At 39.8% G+C, this 19,370-nt stretch overlaps 2 protein-coding genes across 2 annotated transcripts in view; one reads left to right on the plus strand and one right to left on the minus strand.

The window, feature by feature from the left end:
• The window catches only part of st6gal2a (ST6 beta-galactosamide alpha-2,6-sialyltranferase 2a), a 59,370-nt gene that overhangs the window by 34,985 nt on the left and 5,015 nt on the right, over positions 1-19,370 (plus strand). Inside the window, exons 4-7 of the mRNA XM_036596478.1 lie at positions 1,906-2,367; positions 9,589-9,686; positions 10,455-10,556; positions 14,147-14,321. Of these exons, the coding sequence (XP_036452371.1) occupies positions 1,906-2,367; positions 9,589-9,686; positions 10,455-10,556; positions 14,147-14,321 (837 nt within the window). The remainder of the gene's footprint in view (positions 1-1,905; positions 2,368-9,588; positions 9,687-10,454; positions 10,557-14,146; positions 14,322-19,370) is intronic.
• tmtops2b (teleost multiple tissue opsin 2b) overlaps positions 18,285-19,370 on the minus strand; it is a 32,704-nt gene continuing 31,618 nt past the window's right edge. The window contains exon 4 of the mRNA XM_036596603.1: positions 18,285-18,841. Within this exon, the coding sequence (XP_036452496.1) occupies positions 18,626-18,841 (216 nt within the window). The 3' untranslated portion in view covers positions 18,285-18,625. The remainder of the gene's footprint in view (positions 18,842-19,370) is intronic.

A 19,370-nucleotide genomic window follows, 5' to 3' on the forward strand; every position in this document is an offset into this window, starting at 1 on the left:
ACGATGGTGAAAGAATGAAGGCTGTAGTGTTTATTTGAGTGGGGTGAAAGGGAAATGCACCACAATGGCAGAAAGGTCAGTTTCACAGTTTCCTGACAGGAAGATTCAGTGGTATCACATGAATAAACTAACTGTCGAATTTGTGTATTAAACGGCTTAGAGTTAGGTTTTTTAAACAGGTTGGGTTTTTTTTATTATTTTTTTATCTGTTTATTTTTTTAACTATTGCTCTTTTTTACTCGTCCATAATCATGTACCTTTTCCTTTCATTTATTTCTATCCCATTCCTACAGTCTTCTATAAACTGCTATTAATTGTTCATAATCTTCAGTTAACCTGTTTAATTGTGTTTAATTAATCGTTTAACATTTTGTCATTTATTCACGTATTTATTGTCAGCTGAAAATACATATTAAAATCTATATATTGTCGCTGTCCAAAGAAAAACAAGTATCTCTAAAATAGTAACTTTATGGGGCAAAAACTTTCTTTACCTTCAATGTAATTTAATGGAAAGAGATTTTATTCTAAGCAATTTTAGAACATTTCTATTGGTCCAGTCATCATCAAGTGTTCACACAATGTAAAGGCTGCTGAGCCTAAATGTTGCAGAAAAGTAAAAGTGGCAAAAATTGAGATACATGTTTTTCATTGGACAGCGACGATATCCTAAACCAGTGGACAGTTACGTTGATTTTGTTTCATTTACCTCTCTCTCTCTCTCTGTCTCTGCTTCTGTGCTTCTCTGTTGTCTCTCATACATTAAAAAGCCTTACCACACTTTCATAAAGTCTGACATTAGCCCCAGACCAACAGCGGTCATGCACTTCAGCCTCACCAGACACTGATGAAGGCGTCAAGACCAAGCTTGTTCACTCATATAGTAACAGACAGAAGAGTACACAAAAGTAAAACAGAAATGTGTTGATGTGCTTTTTATGCAGGAAAAGTACAGCTGAATCTAATCTTGTCACACTGAGGATGCATTTTATTAAGAAGTGTAAACGGAATCTGGCCACAGTTTATCCAGATACGTTCCAAACATGGAACACATGTTAATGCAAGTGTTAAAAAAACAGGCTCAAATTCAGAAATTCACATTGACTCAGACAGATCATGGTCAAGGGCGTGCTCATTCTCACAGCACTGAAACAATGGAAAGTGAAGAGGGTTTGAAAGTCTTATGTCGCAATGTAATAATCTGATCTGCGTCAAAGCAAAGATTTACACCTTTCGCTGTCTGTAGTTTGTGTTCTTTGGTGCCAGTTTCTGCTCAGTGAATGCGCTCCCAAGGACTTGATTTGTCAAAAGCATGAGGCAGTTGTGGACAGCAGCAGCTGCTAAGAAATGATTGGAGGGCTGAGAAAATAAAGCTGATGTGTCTGATCCACTAGTACCAGTGCAACACACACTGACGTGGTGGTGACGTGTTAGTGTCACTGCAGTGCTGAGAATGATCTACCACCCAAGTAATACCTGCTCTGTGGTGGTCCTTTAGGGGTCCTGATCATTGAAGAACAGGGTGAAAGCGGGGTGACAAAGTATGCAGAGAAACAGATGGTCTACAGTCTGTAATTGTAGAGGAGAAAATGGTGGAGAGTTAAAAAGGCTGTGAATTGTTTCAGAATGGAGAAATTTCTAGAAACAAAAATGCTTGGAGGGTTAAATGTAAAGTTCCATTAAAGTGTATTTAAGTATAAAATGTTTATTTTAATTCATACTTATGTTTTGATTTACATCGTGAGATATTTGGCTATATCACCGAAGAAAACACCGAAGTAATTCAGACCAGTCCTTAACTGTGTGATATTAAGGGATCACACTGTTATTTTTAACATAATTGTAAGGCATTGCAATCTCAGTGTAGCAACTGAGTGACAATACGTTATGATCCATATTTTGCAGGCGTGGTGGGAGGAGAGGAAGAGGACGATAACGAAGAGGAGAGGAGCATCGCGTCTAAAAGAACGGCAGCCCAGGGCTGGGAGGACTCTGATCTGGAGGAGTACTACTTCTCCAAGTCCAAGTCCGTCATGCACCGCCTGTGGAAGGGCAGTGTGTCTGTGGGTATGCTCAGTCCCCGCCTGCAGAGAGCTGTGAAAGACTACCTGAGCGCTAACAAGCATGGAGTGGCCTACAGGGGCCGGCGGAGGCCGCAGCAGAGCAGCAAACAGGTGCTGTGCGAGATGAAAAAGAGAGGCAGGGTCAGGACGCTGGACGGAGCTGAGCTGCCCTTCTCCGCGCTGGGTTGGAAGAAAATTGTGCCGGCCTCTTCTCTTGAGCAGCTGTACGGTTCGAGCTTCCGCTCCTGCGCTGTGGTCACCTCAGCTGGTGCCATCCTCCACTCTGGCCTGGGCAAGGAGATTGGTGAGTAGAGACTGACTGGTAGAAAGGGAGGCGGTAGGGCAGTGTCCTTTCTTTGCGTGTGATGTTCCATAAACAAACAGAAGCACAATTGTACTTTCATCATGAAGGTCTATACACAGGAGAAGACTGAGGAAATGTTTTGATTCCAACATACACAAATGTTCCTATTTTGAGTAGTGACTGTGTTGTGGCTCAAGGTAAAAGTAAAGGGTTTGAATGGTTTGGAGTTATAAGACTAATGTGGGTGGGAGGGTGGTGATGGATGTATAGGCTGTTCACATTTAGTGTGTGTAGCTTTTCTCATTTCATGAACTCAGAAGTCAACAACCTCAGAGAGTACAGCATAGATGAAAAGCCTAAAGCAAATTAGGGCACTGACATTTGATGAGGGCCCTGATTTGTATTGAGTGGATTTTTTTTCTTTGGCACTGGCATAAAAACACTAAACTGTATGTATAACAGGACTTCTGTAGAACAAGAGAGGCCAAAGTGCAATGCTTGTTAAGGGCCTAGGGCCAAAATGACAAGACAACATACAAATAAAAAAGAAAAGTAGGTTTCAGATTGCCAGTGACATCAGGATATGCCTGTACTAGGGGGTCTGGGTGCATGATCCCTCAGGAGGATGTTTTAAACGGCCCCAAAAAGTCTAGTTGTGGCAGCTTTTAGAGTAGCAACAGACAAAGAAATGATCATGGCTATTTGGCACATTGGCACACGATAGATCTGTTTTTTGTAATTTGTATTAAGCACAGAGCTAGTATGACTTATACACTTATACTGTATCCATCCTCTTACAACAGGCACAGATCAAGCAGAGGTACTGAAATCAAGCAGTACCTCTGTCTCCTCTCTTAGATAAGCTACAAGCTCCTAAACATATTATTCAAGTACACAGATTATAGATCAGTTCAGTCTTGGCTGGTGTGATCTGAAAGAGTGTGTTTTTGTTCTGTAGGTGTGTTTAATAAGCTGAGTGACAGAACTCTATGGTCATGCTGACAAATATTTTTTCAGTTAAGTTCCATTAAATTCAGTATTAATTTTAATTAAAAGCTTATATAACTCTCCCTTCCTTTCTTCTTGATCACTAACCTCAATCAGATCTGCTCTTTCAGCCCTGTGTATGTCCTTCAGCATCTTTCTCTTCCTCTCCTCGCCTGTGTTTAGTCATACATTGTTTTATTAAACTCTGATTTAAAAGAACTTAAAGAAATAATGTGAGACCAGTCAATTAAATTCTGTTTTTGTTTTAACTGGTAAAAATCTTCTCGTCTCACTGACCTTCGACGGATCTGCTGCTTCTTGATTTCCATCTACAAATTGAGGTATTGATGGATATAAAATTACGGTGTGATTAACACTATATGACCTTTTCACTGACATTAACTTACTGTAAACAAGAATATATGCCACATACTGGTATCATTGGTTCCAAATATTGAAGAGAAATATTAAAGCAAAGAATATAAGGAGCTGTAAATTAAGTTATTTCTATCTCTCCCTTGTTCACACTCTCACATGCACACTGTAATGTTAAAATAGTTGATAAATCATGATCATATTTGGTCATTTACAGTTGACCACACTGTAAAGCACTGTTAACTAAAACTAATGAATTTAAGACTCTACCCCACATTACCCCAAACTTCTAACCAGGTAACTCAAATCATTCAATGAGGAATTGCTTTGTTTGTGCAAACATAATTACAGGACTGTAACCCTTAATCCACAGATGGAGGGCAGCATGGCCACATCCCTCCCCACCATCCACACCCCTGTTCTCTGTCACGGAGTTTTTCTCTTGAAGGATGTAGTTTCTCCAGCTGTTGTAGTTCATGCTTGATTTCCTCATATCACAAATCATATAAATCTGTGTGACCTCTGACACATGGGATTACTCCAGATTGCAATTATGCACCAGCATATGTGACCTTTAGGATTACACAGGATTGATAACTTTGAGCTAAGAGGATCTGAGATTGTATGAATATTCTGTGAATACCCATATGCCCCACAATCGTGTGGTCCATCAGCTACTACAGAAAAATAAGGATGGAGCTCCTGTACTTTCCATTCTTGGCTTAGCCGGACAAAATGAGCCTCTGTCAGAAGCCTGCCATTCTATTGGCACCCATGTTCCTGCATCATTCACACGATCACTTAACCAACAGCTGTCATTGCGCTTTACATCTTCCTTCCCCTCTGTTTGGCACAAACTGCGACAGAAACCAACAGTAGAGCTGTTTCACATCCATTCGTTTTGGTTTGTTTTGGGTGCTGCTCTTCTTGATCCTCTTTTTAGTTACCATAGTGATGCCCATTGCTGTGCCTGCGAGTGTGGGATCCTCATGCCCTTTGCTATTATGTAACCATCAGGATCTCCGGGTACACTGTGCCCAAATCTGGCCAGCTTTGGCACCCACTGTGGCAGAGTGGCATTTCAATAGGCATGAAAGTGAAGGTGTTTCCATGGTGATGGCCCAGCTCCTTTTGTTCCTCTATACAATGGCGGGTATGCAGTTTCAGGCATCATTTACTGATATTAGACCATCTTTTCTTAAAGGGCAGATAATGTAAAAGGAAAGAGCAGAGGTTACTGGAAAAGCCCTGCTGAAGTTCTTCGCTTCCCTTTTATCTGGTAAGAATATCAGTTAACCAGTCACACCTTTAGCTTTGAGCAGTAAGCACAACCTCTAATGCTGACCTATAGATTTCCATGTGTCTTTTACCATACAGTGACCTAACAGGGTGAAAAGTCAAACTTTGTCATTCCTTTTCATCACAGCTGTGTGTTGATAGAGGAACAAGATACAGTTTGAAAATGTCCAGTTAAAAAATGCCCAGTTAACAGTAGCTCTTCCAGTAATTTTCAGTTAGGCTTTACACTTTGTTTTACGAAACAAAGAGTGTGCCATTTGAATTTGTAAACGAATACTGTTTTGAAAGTGTTCCCAACAAGAAAAATATGTATGTTGTTAATAAACAGAGGCAGAAAAGCTCCAATAAAACACCAACCTAAAATAAAGCAGAAGGATTCTCACTTTTTATTGATTTTGCCGTAGAATTATGAAAATTCTGTTTCACTGTTTAATGTACAAACATTTGCTGTTTAGTACTTTTGAGATTTTATGTTAGTGCCAAACTGCTGGTCCACTTTTACTTTCACAGACTAGGTTGGACTTAAACTCAGACATTTGAAGCTTGTAGGAAATTCACTTAATGTATTCTTTACTCTGTATGTTGCAGTTTCACAGATTATTGCTGCTCCTGCTATAGAGCGAGTTGTTTCCTTTCATGCAGGCCCCTTAAGTATGTGCGTGTCGGCTATGAGCTTTAGTCTTTGTGGTGTGTTCAACTGCACATTTTCACATGAGACGAGAGGCTGACGGAAGACGATCATCAGTCAGCCTTAGCTGGCACCTCGTCATCTTGGTGTGTCTGGAAAGGGTCACTGCAAATTATTAGAAGTTATTTTGATTGATCACCTTCATCCTGTGTCTTTATCTATGATGAAACATTTCTGTCTCGATGGGAGTGTTATCCTCCAGGACACTAATGTCCTCCTGCAAGGGCACAAGTGGTAGCTGAATGATTTGAATGTATGCCAAGGGGTATTGAAGCTGTAGGAGAGTTTAAAATGCTGTCGCTGTCCAAAGAAAAAAAAAGTACCTCTTCTGGCAACAGAAGAAAGCTTTACTTTTATCATTAAAGTGAATGTAATGAGATTTTATTCCAAGTGATTTTGGAGCATTTCTATTGGCCCATTCATAATCACATTTTCACACAATATAAAGGACAGCTGCTATAATGTAGAGAAAATAAGAATCGATGAAATTGGAGGAATGCTTGGTTTCTTATGCGTAATCAGGGTATAGCTAGCATGTTCTTCAGTAGAGGAATCTTTGAAAGACTAAATATTATGTTATTGCTCAGTTAAGCTGATCAACCTTAAAAAGGTAATACAGATTACATAATTGTCAAAATAGTCAGCAGATTATTTGATTACTAATAGAATCAGCAATGACATCCTTACATAGAACAGCAGCAGACAAAAGGACAAGGTGACAACAGTGTAACTGTCAATTATTAAAAACAAACGTACAGTTCTTGGTAGCGATGCCTATTTGCATATGCAACTAAGCAATTATAGCTGCTCTATATTTTCTAGCAATACCCACCTGTTTCAGTGTATTTATAATACACGCTCTAATGGCGTTAGCTTTTCCCCATATACACATTTAATCTGATGTGCTAATTGAGCTGCAGCTCTCCAAAGCTCATTATTCCTGCCCACAGAATCCATTCTCTCCAAGCGTTTCCCATGGCCAGTGCCAACTTAGTGGCCCATCTTGAATGTAAAAGCACTCAAGGACAAGCAGGAGAGCCAGGAACATCATGGCACAGCCAAGAGTAGACATGGGAATACTCCCAATGAGGAAACGCATGCACACATACACAAAGAGAAAGAGGAACAGAGAAAGAAACACTAACAACTGTAGAGTTCTGTGAAACGGATTCATTGATCAGCAGTGTAGTTCAGTAAAGTGTTCATGCAGTTGTCTGTGATTTGTAGTCACTTTGAGAGCTGGTTGTACATCATCTCTTAAACACGAGCATCAGTTACACAGTCTGTGTTATTTTGTTGCTGTTCAGTCTTCTTCTGCCACCTAGTGGGCAAAGACAACATTGGGTAATTTTGTATAGCATTGTTCTGTGCTGGGGTATTCAATGATGAATAGACCAATAGAAATGCTGCAAAATGACATTGAATAAAATCTCTTTACATTATCTTACACTACACTTATAAAGTTACTGTTTCGGCGATACACTTTTTATTTATGTCTAATTAATCTGATTTTCATCATTTGGTGTACACCACAAATATTCTGTATTCTGACAGTACTACGGTTAAAGCAAACTAAAGTGGCCCGTCTTTCCTATGTGTGTGTTTCTGTCATGAGGAACTGCAGCTGATGCTCTTCATTCACTTGCTTTCCCAAATATTTGCAGTATGCGAACACTAGAGGACACTGTTTTCATCTTTATCCCACATTAAGGGTAAACACTGTGTGTGATCACCTCAGTCCTCTGGACATCAGCAACAGTACCTGAATAAAGCATTTCTGAAGAAGTGCTCTTTGGTAGAGAATGTACAGATGGGCATTGCTCAGTCGGCAGTGGGTTTCAGGTAGAGAGTGGTGGCGGTGGGTAACACTGGTGGTATGTCGTGCAGGATATTTTGGGTCCAAGAAAACACCCTCGTGATGTATGTGTGTATTTGTGCGCCTCTGTCTTTCCTCTGTGTGTCTGCATCATTAGCTGCTCGATTGAGCTGCCTCTCAAGGCTCGGTGTGCTGTAGCCACATTTATCACAAAGTGTTTAGACACTCCCTTGAAGTGCAAAATGAAGCTCAACTTCCACTAACTCACCCATTTATCATCTCTCCTTTGCCTTTTCCTGTCTCTTTTGAAGGTAAAAAACAGTGAAAGTCTGTCTCAACTTTAAAGAAATACTTACTAATTTACTCAGTTTTCCCTCTTACTACAAATGGAGCTGATCAGTCACGACATGGTTAGTGTCTGAAGTTCACTTCTTCAGTTTTTCATGAATAAGCACTTTTTAAGCACTATTACCACCACTGCTTTATTTCTAGTCCGTTTTTGTTAGTTGCTCTTATTTTATCGAGTTATTTTATTTGGCTAGTTTGCATTTTCTTTAGTTTTTTGTGGAAGGCAGCAGTGAGGGTGGCACATGGGCCGATTTGAGCTCAAGCATAGCAAAGCTATTATTCTTCAAACTTACTTCCATGGTTAACCGACCTCTTATCAGGTTTTACTCTGAGAACTTTATGTGAGAATTTCCTGAGGCATCTTACTTTTATCTTCAGTGGCCACCTGAAATGTGGTGCTCAATTGCTGCTGTAACCAGTAGTGACTTCACTCATCATTTTAGTTATCATTAACTAAACTACAAGAATTGTAGTTCAGCAGAGAAAATAAAATATTTAAAAACATAAATAAACAAATAAAAGGATTTAAAACAGGAGTGGCCAATCCTGGTCTTGGAGATCTGCCACCCTGCAGCGTTTCACTCCACCCTTAATCTAACACGCCTGATCCAGGTAATGAAGACGTTCAGGAGCTTCTGAATTTGTCGGAATGTTACAATATTATCTGAGACTAGTGTTTTGGATCTGAACTCTCCACGGTAGTAGATCTCCAGAACCATGATTGACCCCTGATTTAAAATGACAGTGATTGTAGGGAATATAAAATTGCTAACTGAGGATGATTTATGTTTTGTTGCACAGTTTTGTTTCACAGTTTTGAAGCATACAAGCTAAAAGCAACATCACCTTCTTTTGTGTTTTCTTAGGACAGAGAGTTATGCTCTGTTTGATGATCTCGGATGTTGTGGAGCACGTTCAGTTATACATTTGGGCAAAAGTGTATCAGCTGTAATTGGTATGTTTTTATTGAGCAAACCAGCGAACAGTGCATTGTAATAGTTCAAACAAGAGAAAACAGTAGCATGAGTGAACTTCTAGTACAGGAGTTATGAATGTTTGTTTTTGGGGGGATGTGTGGTTGTCAGTTCACCCTGTGCTCATTTAGAGCTGATTCTGTTCTCTCTCAAGCAAGACGTTGAATAATTTGAATGGCAATATGAGAAACTACCACAGAAACGGCACACACAGTGTGAAAACATTTGACTGAGAAGTGTTGAGAATGAAAAGGTTTCTCTAAATATCTGCTTCTTCCATCACAGGGCTGATGTACTGTGACCAAAAAGTACATTCCAGAAATCTATTCCTCACATAATTTCCCCCCTTACCCTTTATATCATACCCATAATGCATTACTTCTCACTCTACATAACACATTGGTTCTTCTCGTATTCACCAAACTCAGATTCGTCCATCAAACTGCCAGGTGGATTTCTTCTGTTCAGTGCAAAAAAAATGATCAACTTCATTGCTGCAAAGGGGGCATCATACAACAGTGCTTCACTGAAAGACGTGGGGCGCTTCAGTGCGGCCCACTGAGCCGGTGTTTGTGGAGATTTCATGCATGTAGGTTTGATTTTATTCACCTGTTGTCACTCAAACTGCTGATCCCACTTGCTTGAAGCAGAGTCCACCCTGTACTGAGGCATTTTAACATTTGTCCTGATGTAAGTCAAGTAAATGATTTACTGTTTTGATTCTGTTCTTCTAGATTCCCATGATGCTGTTCTGAGGTTTAATTCCGCTCCTACTGAAGGTTATGAAAGAGATGTTGGGAATAAGACCACCATACGCATCATCAACTCTCAGGTTAGATTGTGCTCATATGAGTCTGGTTTATGAATGTGTGCTATTGTGTCTTATGATTTCACTTTTCTGCTCCTTAGTATTAAACTCAAACAGGGACACGGCAAGTTGTTTTCAGTTGGGGGTGCTGAAATTTTAAGCAGCATAGATGACGTGAACGTTGATGTCATGCTAAATTCATAGCATAATTATTACCTCTGCTCTCATTCTGGACGAACGTTATGCAAATGAACAAAGTGGCAACCAAAGTGGCAAGCAGAGACTGTAGATATGTGATGCAGTAACTGATTGTGTCTGCCCGCAGTCTCACAGTGTGATTTAACACTGGAAAGCACACTGTGGGAACTGGTCAATATCTCTGCATACACTTTTCTCTCTTTGACCCTCAGCCTGGTGTGTTTTAGCCCCCAAAGCTGCCAGCTGTTGTCGAGGGAAGAGAGTGGACTCGCTGTTATGAAAACACAGCGTTAACTTAAGCGGTGCACGACTACTGGAGATTTTAAAAATATATAAATAAGAATAGAAAAAGACACACTTTTCTCAAGAAAGCACAGACGAGTCTTCGCTATGCTGAAATTATTAAAAAGTTCAGATCTCTGTATTATTATTGCTTTCAGCAGTTGCAGTCCTGAAGTCAGGGTGTGCTGGAGCTCCCTCAGCACCCCCCCTTCCCACATCCCTAAACGCAGATGTTTTCGTGAGTTTTCATTTTGGGATTTGTCCTTCTGTTGTGATTACATGTATGCTGTGCGTCTTCTCTCTGCTCTGTAGATCCTGGCTAACCCCAGTTACCATTTCAACACCAGCTCCCTGTATAAGAACATGACTTTGGTGGCTTGGGACCCTGCCCCTTATACCGTGAACCTGCATAAAGTAAGTACTCATCCCACTTTGTTCTCTAAATGCAGGGATTCTTTTCAACCATGAAGGAAGACATTGTTCAAGACTTTAGTAAAGCAGTCGACTCCATCACAAACAAATGTGCTTTACATTTTATGCCATTAATATCAGCTTACAGTGAGGTCTCTACACAAGTCTCTAAACACTACACTGTCGGAAAGAATTGCTTAGAGATTGTTTTGCAAAGATCACTGATTGAAGGCAAAATCAGAAATGCATACTGACAGTCTATAGTGTTTATCAGGATTTTGAAGGTCTTCTAGATGAAGTTGAAGACAGTCACAGATTACTTTGTAATACTTTAAACATACATAGTTTTTTAAAATTATTTTAAAGCCGCTTCCCATACTTTTTCATAGTTGTTCACAGATCATCCGTAGTGGCTAGATTTTTCTTCTGTACACATTTCTCCACAAGATCTCAATGAGCTTTAAATCATGCCTGAATTTCACTTAATGAACTGTAGGGCATCTTGCATTGTAAGGTTGGATACTCTGTCATTTGTTGTAGCTTTGAAGAGAACAGACAGGTTTCACATCAGAAACAACTTCTAAGCATTAATGCGGTACATGCATGTGAGCCGTTCTTTTTGACTGACTCTAAGTGTTGATTTTTAGGGATGCACAGTGATATCTGCAATTATTTGTATACATATTTATCAATATTAAACAAATATTTAAACTTAAGCATCATCAAATATTTGTTTTGAATATCGGCCCTGTTGTACTCTGGAAGAGAAGAACATTTAAGCCATGGTGGGCTACTGTGGTAAGATGTCTGTGCCTTATAGAAACTTCTGTAACCCTACAGAAAAAATGGTACCAAGTCAGGTGAAATTCACAGTAGAATTTTCATGATAAAATTTGACTTTTGAATATTTGTCAAATCCAGTGGAGGAATGCACCCAAATTAGAATGTTTATAGCTACCACTGTTGCGGTTCCTAGGGCCAGTTAGTTAACTACCACTGTTAACTTAACTACCAGACAAAGAAAAGAACATGCCATTGGTGACCATAATCAAACAGTTTATTTTGGCCTTAATTAGAATTGTCTGTGGATTTTGCAAACCATGGAGATATATATGAAAATGAAGCTCAGTCACTCTGAATGAGGCAATGTATTTATTTCATAAACTGAATAGTGCTGACAGGCAAACATACAGGGTAGTCGCTGTGTGAGGTAATCGAATGATCTGCTTCAGACAGCAGACTTTTCTGACAAGCCAACACTCTGGATGTGGGCGCTTTGTAGCACTGAGCAATTATATTAAAATGTGGAAGGTAGTGAAGTAAGCTGCTAGCTTAGCTGTATGGCTAAGAGCTGCTATACAGCTACTGCAGTCAATTGCAGCAATTAGACTTAGATTTTTACTAGAGCTTGCACAGCATGATGTTAAGGGAGAACATTTCATTAGCTTTCATGAATATATTGTAGAGCCAGCATAATGGGAAGCACTATTGGCTGTGTGCTCATGCTTTCAGCTCATGCTTTCAGCACATGAATCACAGGTTTAATCACTGTGCTTTTGGGGTCACTTGGCAGTTTATGCTGAGCACCCCATGTGGATTTAGGAGTAATAACATTTGAAACATGACATTTACCACAGTTATGTATCTTTCACCTTTTTTTTTTTTTTGAAGATATATTTAAAATTAAAATATATTAATTGTTAGTTGTTGGCTTACTTGAAGCATGTGTATAACAATAAGATAATCCTTTATTAGTCCCACTATGGGGGAAATTCACAGTGCTATAGCAGCAAAGGGATAGCAAGACACCCAAGAAAAAGAGTAACAAGAAGAGAATTAACTAATATTCGTTACTACTAATATTCCTATTTCACCTCCTTGAGAACCTCGTAATTCTGAGGACCCGGTGACATTTGAGGGAAAAATGTGCACAGGACAAAGCGCATCAGCTTTGGAACAGTCCTGTTTCCTGCATGGTTTGATGCAGGATTAACATTTTCAGAAAAACATTGATTTTTCCTGTAGAGAAGAATATAAAGATGACCAACTTGGATCTAAAGTCTTATTTGGGCATCATTTGTATGAGAGAAACATGGCAGAAGTCCATTGTCTGGACTGTGGTGTTCCATCAACTCTGGGCAGAGCTGCTATTTGTACATTCAGACAGATGATGGAGACAGCACTCATTACTTATGGATAGAAATTGTGGTTGTCATTTTGATAAGTTTAGTATGCATATTTGTTGAATGCAAGATATACCAAGTGTTGAAGCTGTTCTTCAGTTTACCAATTCATGTTAATGTTAAATTTTTACTCTTACTCCAATTTAGCAGCACAGCTTGCTGCAGCCTGAGGCTTGTTCATATTGTACATTACAGCAGTACATATTTAATCAGCATTGTTCCTGTAAGTGCTTAGCTTGAGAAGAGCCAGCGTGATGTTAAGGGGGTACATTTCATTAGCTCTCATGAATATATCTCATAGCCAGCACAATGGGAAGCACTGTTAGCGGTGTCAGAGTTCCTCTCTTCTGGAGCCTGAGAGCACAAATAGTCTTGTCGGACAGTAAAGGGCCCATATTCTACATTTTCTTGTATTGTATTTTTTTATTTTGGAGGTCCACTTACGGTGTTTGTGTGAGCTTATGTACCAAAATAGTCAAACACTGCATTCAAATTATGAGGATGCCGTGGCACATATGTGAATTTTTTTTTTCCCTTAATGTGGTGCAGATCTGATGTTTTCAGAGCTGTGTGGACACACAGATGATGTTTTTCAAATCAGATCTGAGCCACTGACTACGTTCACATTATCAGGCTGAAGTAGGACAAATCTGTTTTTCTTTGCCTTACTGTGACACATGTCTTTGCCTTACTGTGACACTCTTTTTCTGTGGTCCTGGATCGCAAACATACATTTGTTGACTCATTGTTACCACTGCACCATTAAGCCTGATGTATGTAAATGGGCTCTGTTCTGATTGGCTGCTCTCTATAATGCCTTATTTATAAAGCAGTCTGAGCTGAAACACTACTTATAACTTCAGTGTGGTATATATTATACATTTTTTTCTTTTAAACTGATGTAAGAACAGTAAAGCTGACCCCAGATCAACTTATAAGCAGGACATCTTCGAAGACTCAACATGATACAGAAGTAAAATTCTTGGGCTTGGAGTGGGAAAACAAAACATTCACATTTTATGTGCACTGCTTTGAAATGATTTCATTGAAAGAAGAAGCAAGTGAAAGATTGTGGCTGAGCTTCTGCCTTTGTAGTGGTAACTCATCATTTCAAGGTATTCAGGCACAGAAAAAGAGCTGCAGACTTTTTGCTATGATAATGGCTTGGCAAAAAAAGTGTTCTGTAAGCTTTTGAGTGGGTGTGTGAAAAGATGGCCTTCTATGACCCTGTGCTTTTGCTTTTTGCAGAGTGAAAGAGGCAGTTCATTCGAAGATGTTCAGTATGTTCGAGTGATACATTTTCCAAAAAGATGAAAAATGCGTGCATGTAGATGTGCGCGGTATTTGTTAGAAAGTGCTTGCTAAAGGATATGTTTGTTTGTTTGTTTGTTTTTGTTTGTTTGTGTGTAGTGGTACACAAGCCCTGACTACAACCTGTTTACCCCATACATGGAGCACAGAAAGCAGTTTCCTGCTCAGCCTTTCTACATTCTGCACCCCAAGTTCATCTGGCAGCTATGGGACGTGATCCAGGGCAACACCTTGGAGAACATCCAGCCCAACCCACCTTCTTCAGGGTTCATCGGTATGACACACAAACTCATTCGTTTCTGTCTCTCTCCCTGTTTTTCTCTCTCACACTCTTGGTCTCTCATGCTCTTGCTGTCTTTGTTTCGTGCTCTCTCTCTTTCTAACGGATACATCTAGAAGACATACACTGACCACTTTCCTCAGTGCTCAGCAGAAACTCATCAGTTCAGCTGACATGCTCATATGCGAGTCCATGCAGACCCATTTGTGAAATCACATTTGATTGTTATAGTATAAAGTAAATAAACAGACAGTCAGAGCTTAAAACATTTGTCTGAACCACATAAGATCTGACTACTCATAGCTTACGTTTAATCAGGTTTGTACACCTATTTTCAAATATTAAAATAATAATTTAAAATTATTTGTATAATAATTCACTCCTGCCTTCCCCTCCCCCACACTTTATTCTTCTTCCCAAATTTTATTTCCTTAGTAGCTTTTTATTGAATGTTATTTTATTTTGTTTATTGTGATCCAGTGACTACAGCCACTATTGCTGAGTAACTTAACAAGCAGTGATGTGGAGGTTTATTGTTGGTGTGGTTGGGTTCTCGCTGACTGACTTCAGGCAGAATTTTTATGACTTAGGTCAGATTCAAAACTTGATTCTAATACTATAATACTACGCAAAAGTCATAGGCATTGGAAGACATTCTTAAAAATAAAATCTCAGCAGTAAGTGTGTTTTTGCTTGGTAGAAAGTATTAGAATAAATATGCATAAGCATATAGCAGTTTCATAGTATCAAATATCAAGAATACAACAAAAAATGTCTAGGTTAGAAGAATACAAGTAGAAGAATGCAGGTTTGGTTCCTGACCTCTCTGACCTCTTGCTGACCGCACAATTTAATTTAATATTTGATGGTAACTGTAAATACTGAATTTCCTCGACTAGTTCTAGTCAGGTCAGACTTGATGAGAATTTTGTGAGTCTGTAATTGGATTTGGACACATTCGGGCCTAATTAAAGCTGTAGCTGTACAGTCTTATGCAAAAGTAATTCACAATTTCTGTTTATCTGCTGATTTAAAAAAAAAAAAAATTGATAAAATGCAAAATGGCTCATGCAAAAGTTGTCGTATTTAATTTTTTTCCCGATTTGTTAAACTCAGTAAAAAAATAGAAATCGTGCATGAAAAATTGCAGAAAAATGCCATATGTAAGTTTAATTTGACCAGTGGTGTTTAAACCTTTGCATATGACTCTAGGCTTTTTCGGGAACTCAACTCTTGGAAGTTTTTCTGTGTTTGTCTACAGAAACTAAATGGCCTTTTTCTCTGTAATACTTATCCAGGTAGATCTAGTCTCAGTTTCTACACTTGATAAATGTTTATGTAACAGCATTTCACACAATCCTTCTGTTACAAATACATTTAATTCCTCACCAGCAGCAATAGATGGCGCTTTGGAGCTTCAGGTGATGCGCTCAAGGTGTGCTGGCCAGCTGCCAAGGAAAAAGGCCAACACAAACCCTCCAGCTACAATACAAACAATCACAGACATGCCAACATGTGCTCACCGAATGGAATTAAGCCACGGATCAGATTCTGATCTCCAATCATCTTTTCTTTAGACGTTTAACTGAACGTCATGCTGTTAGAGCAGAAAATGCAAACTCACTGGTGTGTTGAGCTCTAAATAGCTCTGTGATGATCCAGCAGCCAAATCCATTCCATTCTTTTCCTCTACTGAGAACTATGACCTGCTGATAAAATTCAGCCTGCTGGAGTCAGTGCCTCTGTGAGCTGGAGCTTACCACCCTCGCACACAGGCTGTGTCTGAAACTGAAGGTATTTGTCTTGATGCCTTGCTGCCTGTGCTGTCTCAAAAATCAGTGCCTTAGAAGGCAGCGTTGTCATCGGTGTCGGTGCCTTCTGCCTTTTTTGATATCAGTGGATCGGTGCAGATGCAGAGGATTATGGGATGTGTAAGGCATTAAAGGATACATCTACGCTGCCTTCAAAAAATGGCCAAATGGACGAGCCTCAGCAGGCAGCGTTTTAAATAAACATTAGAGTCGGACGTGACTCTGTGCTTTGCTGCCTCAGAATACTGTTTGAGTAGGCAGCGTTTCTTTCAGACAAAGCCATAGATGCAACCTTGCAGCTACTATACATATGGATTCTGTTGCTATGGTAATACCTGAATGGCATTGGAACATTCAGGGTGATTTGCTGAATGTGAGGGTCTTTTTCCTTAGTTTAAAGATATTTATTGGCTGCTCTGAAGAAGGACTGGGTGCTGTAGAATTGGGGATGTGCACACAGACTTGAGTACTCTTAATTGTTTGAGGTGCCACTATTGGAATACTGAAATTACTGAAAATTGAGAAAATATACAGGCGAACAATTCAGAGAAACAGATTTTATTTTTTTGCAGAACTGTAAAACATGAAGCTTTTGCTCATATTTGAGAGTAAGTATATAGTTATATTTTGCTACCTGGAATAAAAGTGCCTTAATGTGAGCACATTGCCAAGGGCACGTTGTCAAAGATGTGAGAAGGCAGAGATAACATGGCTTCTTCATTAACCAGACTATTCTAGCTGATGTTAGGTCCAGAAAAAGACAAGACATCATCACTGTTCAAAAAAAAGAAAAAGAAAAAAACTCTCATTTTATCTGATTTTTATTTTTCTACGTCATTTGAACATGGCAGCTGCGGTTTACACTGTGCGAAAATTTCATGTTAACGGACCAATAAAAATGCTCATTGCATTGAATTAAAATATAAAGAGCGTTTCTATGGAGGGGTAATTGTGCCAAAGCAAAAGCAGTAACTACAGTGAAAAACTCTGAAATGGAGTGTATACATGACATCACCTTTCCATAGTGACATGCAGAATACATGCCAAAATGGAAAAACAAACCCTCTGGTTCATTGTTTTCATATCACTTAAGTAATTTAATAATAATAATAATAATAATAAAGGAGTGGCCTATATCACTAAAAAATTTCACTCGTATTTCAAACTGACACAGTTCAATCAGCATGTATAGCTCCACACACTGCACATTACCTCCTGTAGACACAACCAATGAACACTAATAAACGACACTTGCTGGCTACAACTGTGAGTCATTAGCTGGAGTCTTTACACCTAACTACATGACTTCACACACTTTACACACACACACTCACAAATACACAGACTTTGTTTAGAATATTTGGCACTACAGGTAAGGATGGCATTGTGAGAGCAGCAGGGTGGACAGAAACTGAAGATCACACAAGTTTAAGTAACGTTCGCCCACTCCGGTCCTCATAAAACACTAGACAACCACACCGTCCACAGGGTACATTCACAGCTTTCAAATGCAGAAGAAGGTTCTGCGTGTTTTGTTGTGTTGAAAGTCACGATTTCCTTTGTTATCTGTCATTATATGAGAGCGCTCCTTAATGCAGTGTTATCCTTGGAATAAAAGTCACCTTAATGGAGTCTTCTGGCTCTTACCAGAAAAGCAGAAATTCAGTCATGAAAGGGGGGTGTTTGTAATTGCAGCAGCAACTTTACTTCCACAGATAGAACAAAGGATAAGACAAAAAAGGCAAAGGCAGGTTTTTTAGGAAACTTCTACCAGGGGAAGTCAAGTAATGTAATTTGTAAGAGATTTGATTGGCTGGTTCATACAGGACAAACACCTGTGTAATTTCATCAAATTACCACAGATAGCCTAGATTGAAAAGCGATATCTCTGATACTCATCAGCGTCACACGACAGTAACTCAATAACAATAACAACACTCCACATGTAGTAGTGTGTAGTAGTAAGTTATGTTTTTGCATCACTGTGAGGGCTGCTAGATTAAAAGAGGCTGGACTGCTATTACTGTGCAGTCGATTTGAACAGGACTTCTATCGTTGAGGGAGCTCTGAGTCTGGCAAATTGCAGAAGATCATTCTCTCTGCATATTTATTATCAGACTTGTAAAAAACTATGGACATTGTAGACTTGAACTGGATTAAAATCTCTTACTTTGCAGTGCCTCCCCAGGTAAAGCTAATAATCCAGATTGAGTGGAGCTCTGGACTAGTTTGGGTTACAGACAGACTGGTGTTTGGACAGACGCAGTGTGTGAAACACCTACACTGAGTAAAGGCAGAGGCTGTGGTGGTGGGGTGGGTGGGAGTACACCACTGACACATTTCTGCTGTGACGGAAGGAGGGCTCCCAGGCTTGCTCAGAACAGGAAGAATGCTGTGCACCCAACTTCAGTGGCAGGCCAGCTCTTCCTCTCAAACTTAGCAAGGAACGCATTCACATGTGCACAAGAGAAAAGGAGAGCCTCCTTGTTAGGACGAGACCTCCGGAGTGTTGCTCCTCTCCATGGCCGGGGTGCTGCATCCCAGCTCCTGCGGGCTGGTGGAAATCTGCGCTGTGCAGGCCACCGTGTTGCTGTGCACCATGCGGTTCAGCTGGATGACAGTAGTCTTGGAGGGCATAGATGATGGGCCGTTCTCCATAGACCTCACCTTGCAGTGGAACAGGATCAGGAAACATCTGTAAAACTGCAGGAGGAAAGAGAGGAAAAGGGCTATTAGAAGATAAGAAGGAATAATGAAACGAGGGATTTAGAAGATAAAAAGCATAGAGGCATTACTTCTGTGGCATATCTTGCTGTGAGGGCTTGAGATGAGAGAGGGAGAGAGAGCGAAGCTCTGCAGGTCTCTTGAGTTAGTTGAAAGTTCTCTAATGTTTTTAAGGAGTGCAGGAAAACCCCACCACTAATGACTCAACCACAAAGCCATGCTGGTTGTCAACAAAGTACTCTGGAGACCATTTATACAGATGTTGGAAAATTCACTTGCAGAGATTTGCTTCTGTCCCAGAAAACAGCAACACACTTGGCTTCAGCGCATGGTTATGAAAGTGCGCAGTTTTCAAGGCTACATGAGGTAGATTAATATGTGGCGCACTGTTAGGGTCTCTGAATCTGTTTGCATATGGCGAATAGACCAAAGTATTCTTAGAATGCTTTAGCATCTTAGCATGATAATGCTAGAGATCTCTCAATGTGCAGTATGTCTTTGTGCCATA

The sequence above is a fragment of the Colossoma macropomum genome, unplaced genomic scaffold (genome assembly GCF_904425465.1).
Source record: "Colossoma macropomum unplaced genomic scaffold, Colossoma_macropomum, whole genome shotgun sequence".
Lineage (NCBI taxonomy): Eukaryota > Metazoa > Chordata > Actinopteri > Characiformes > Serrasalmidae > Colossoma > Colossoma macropomum.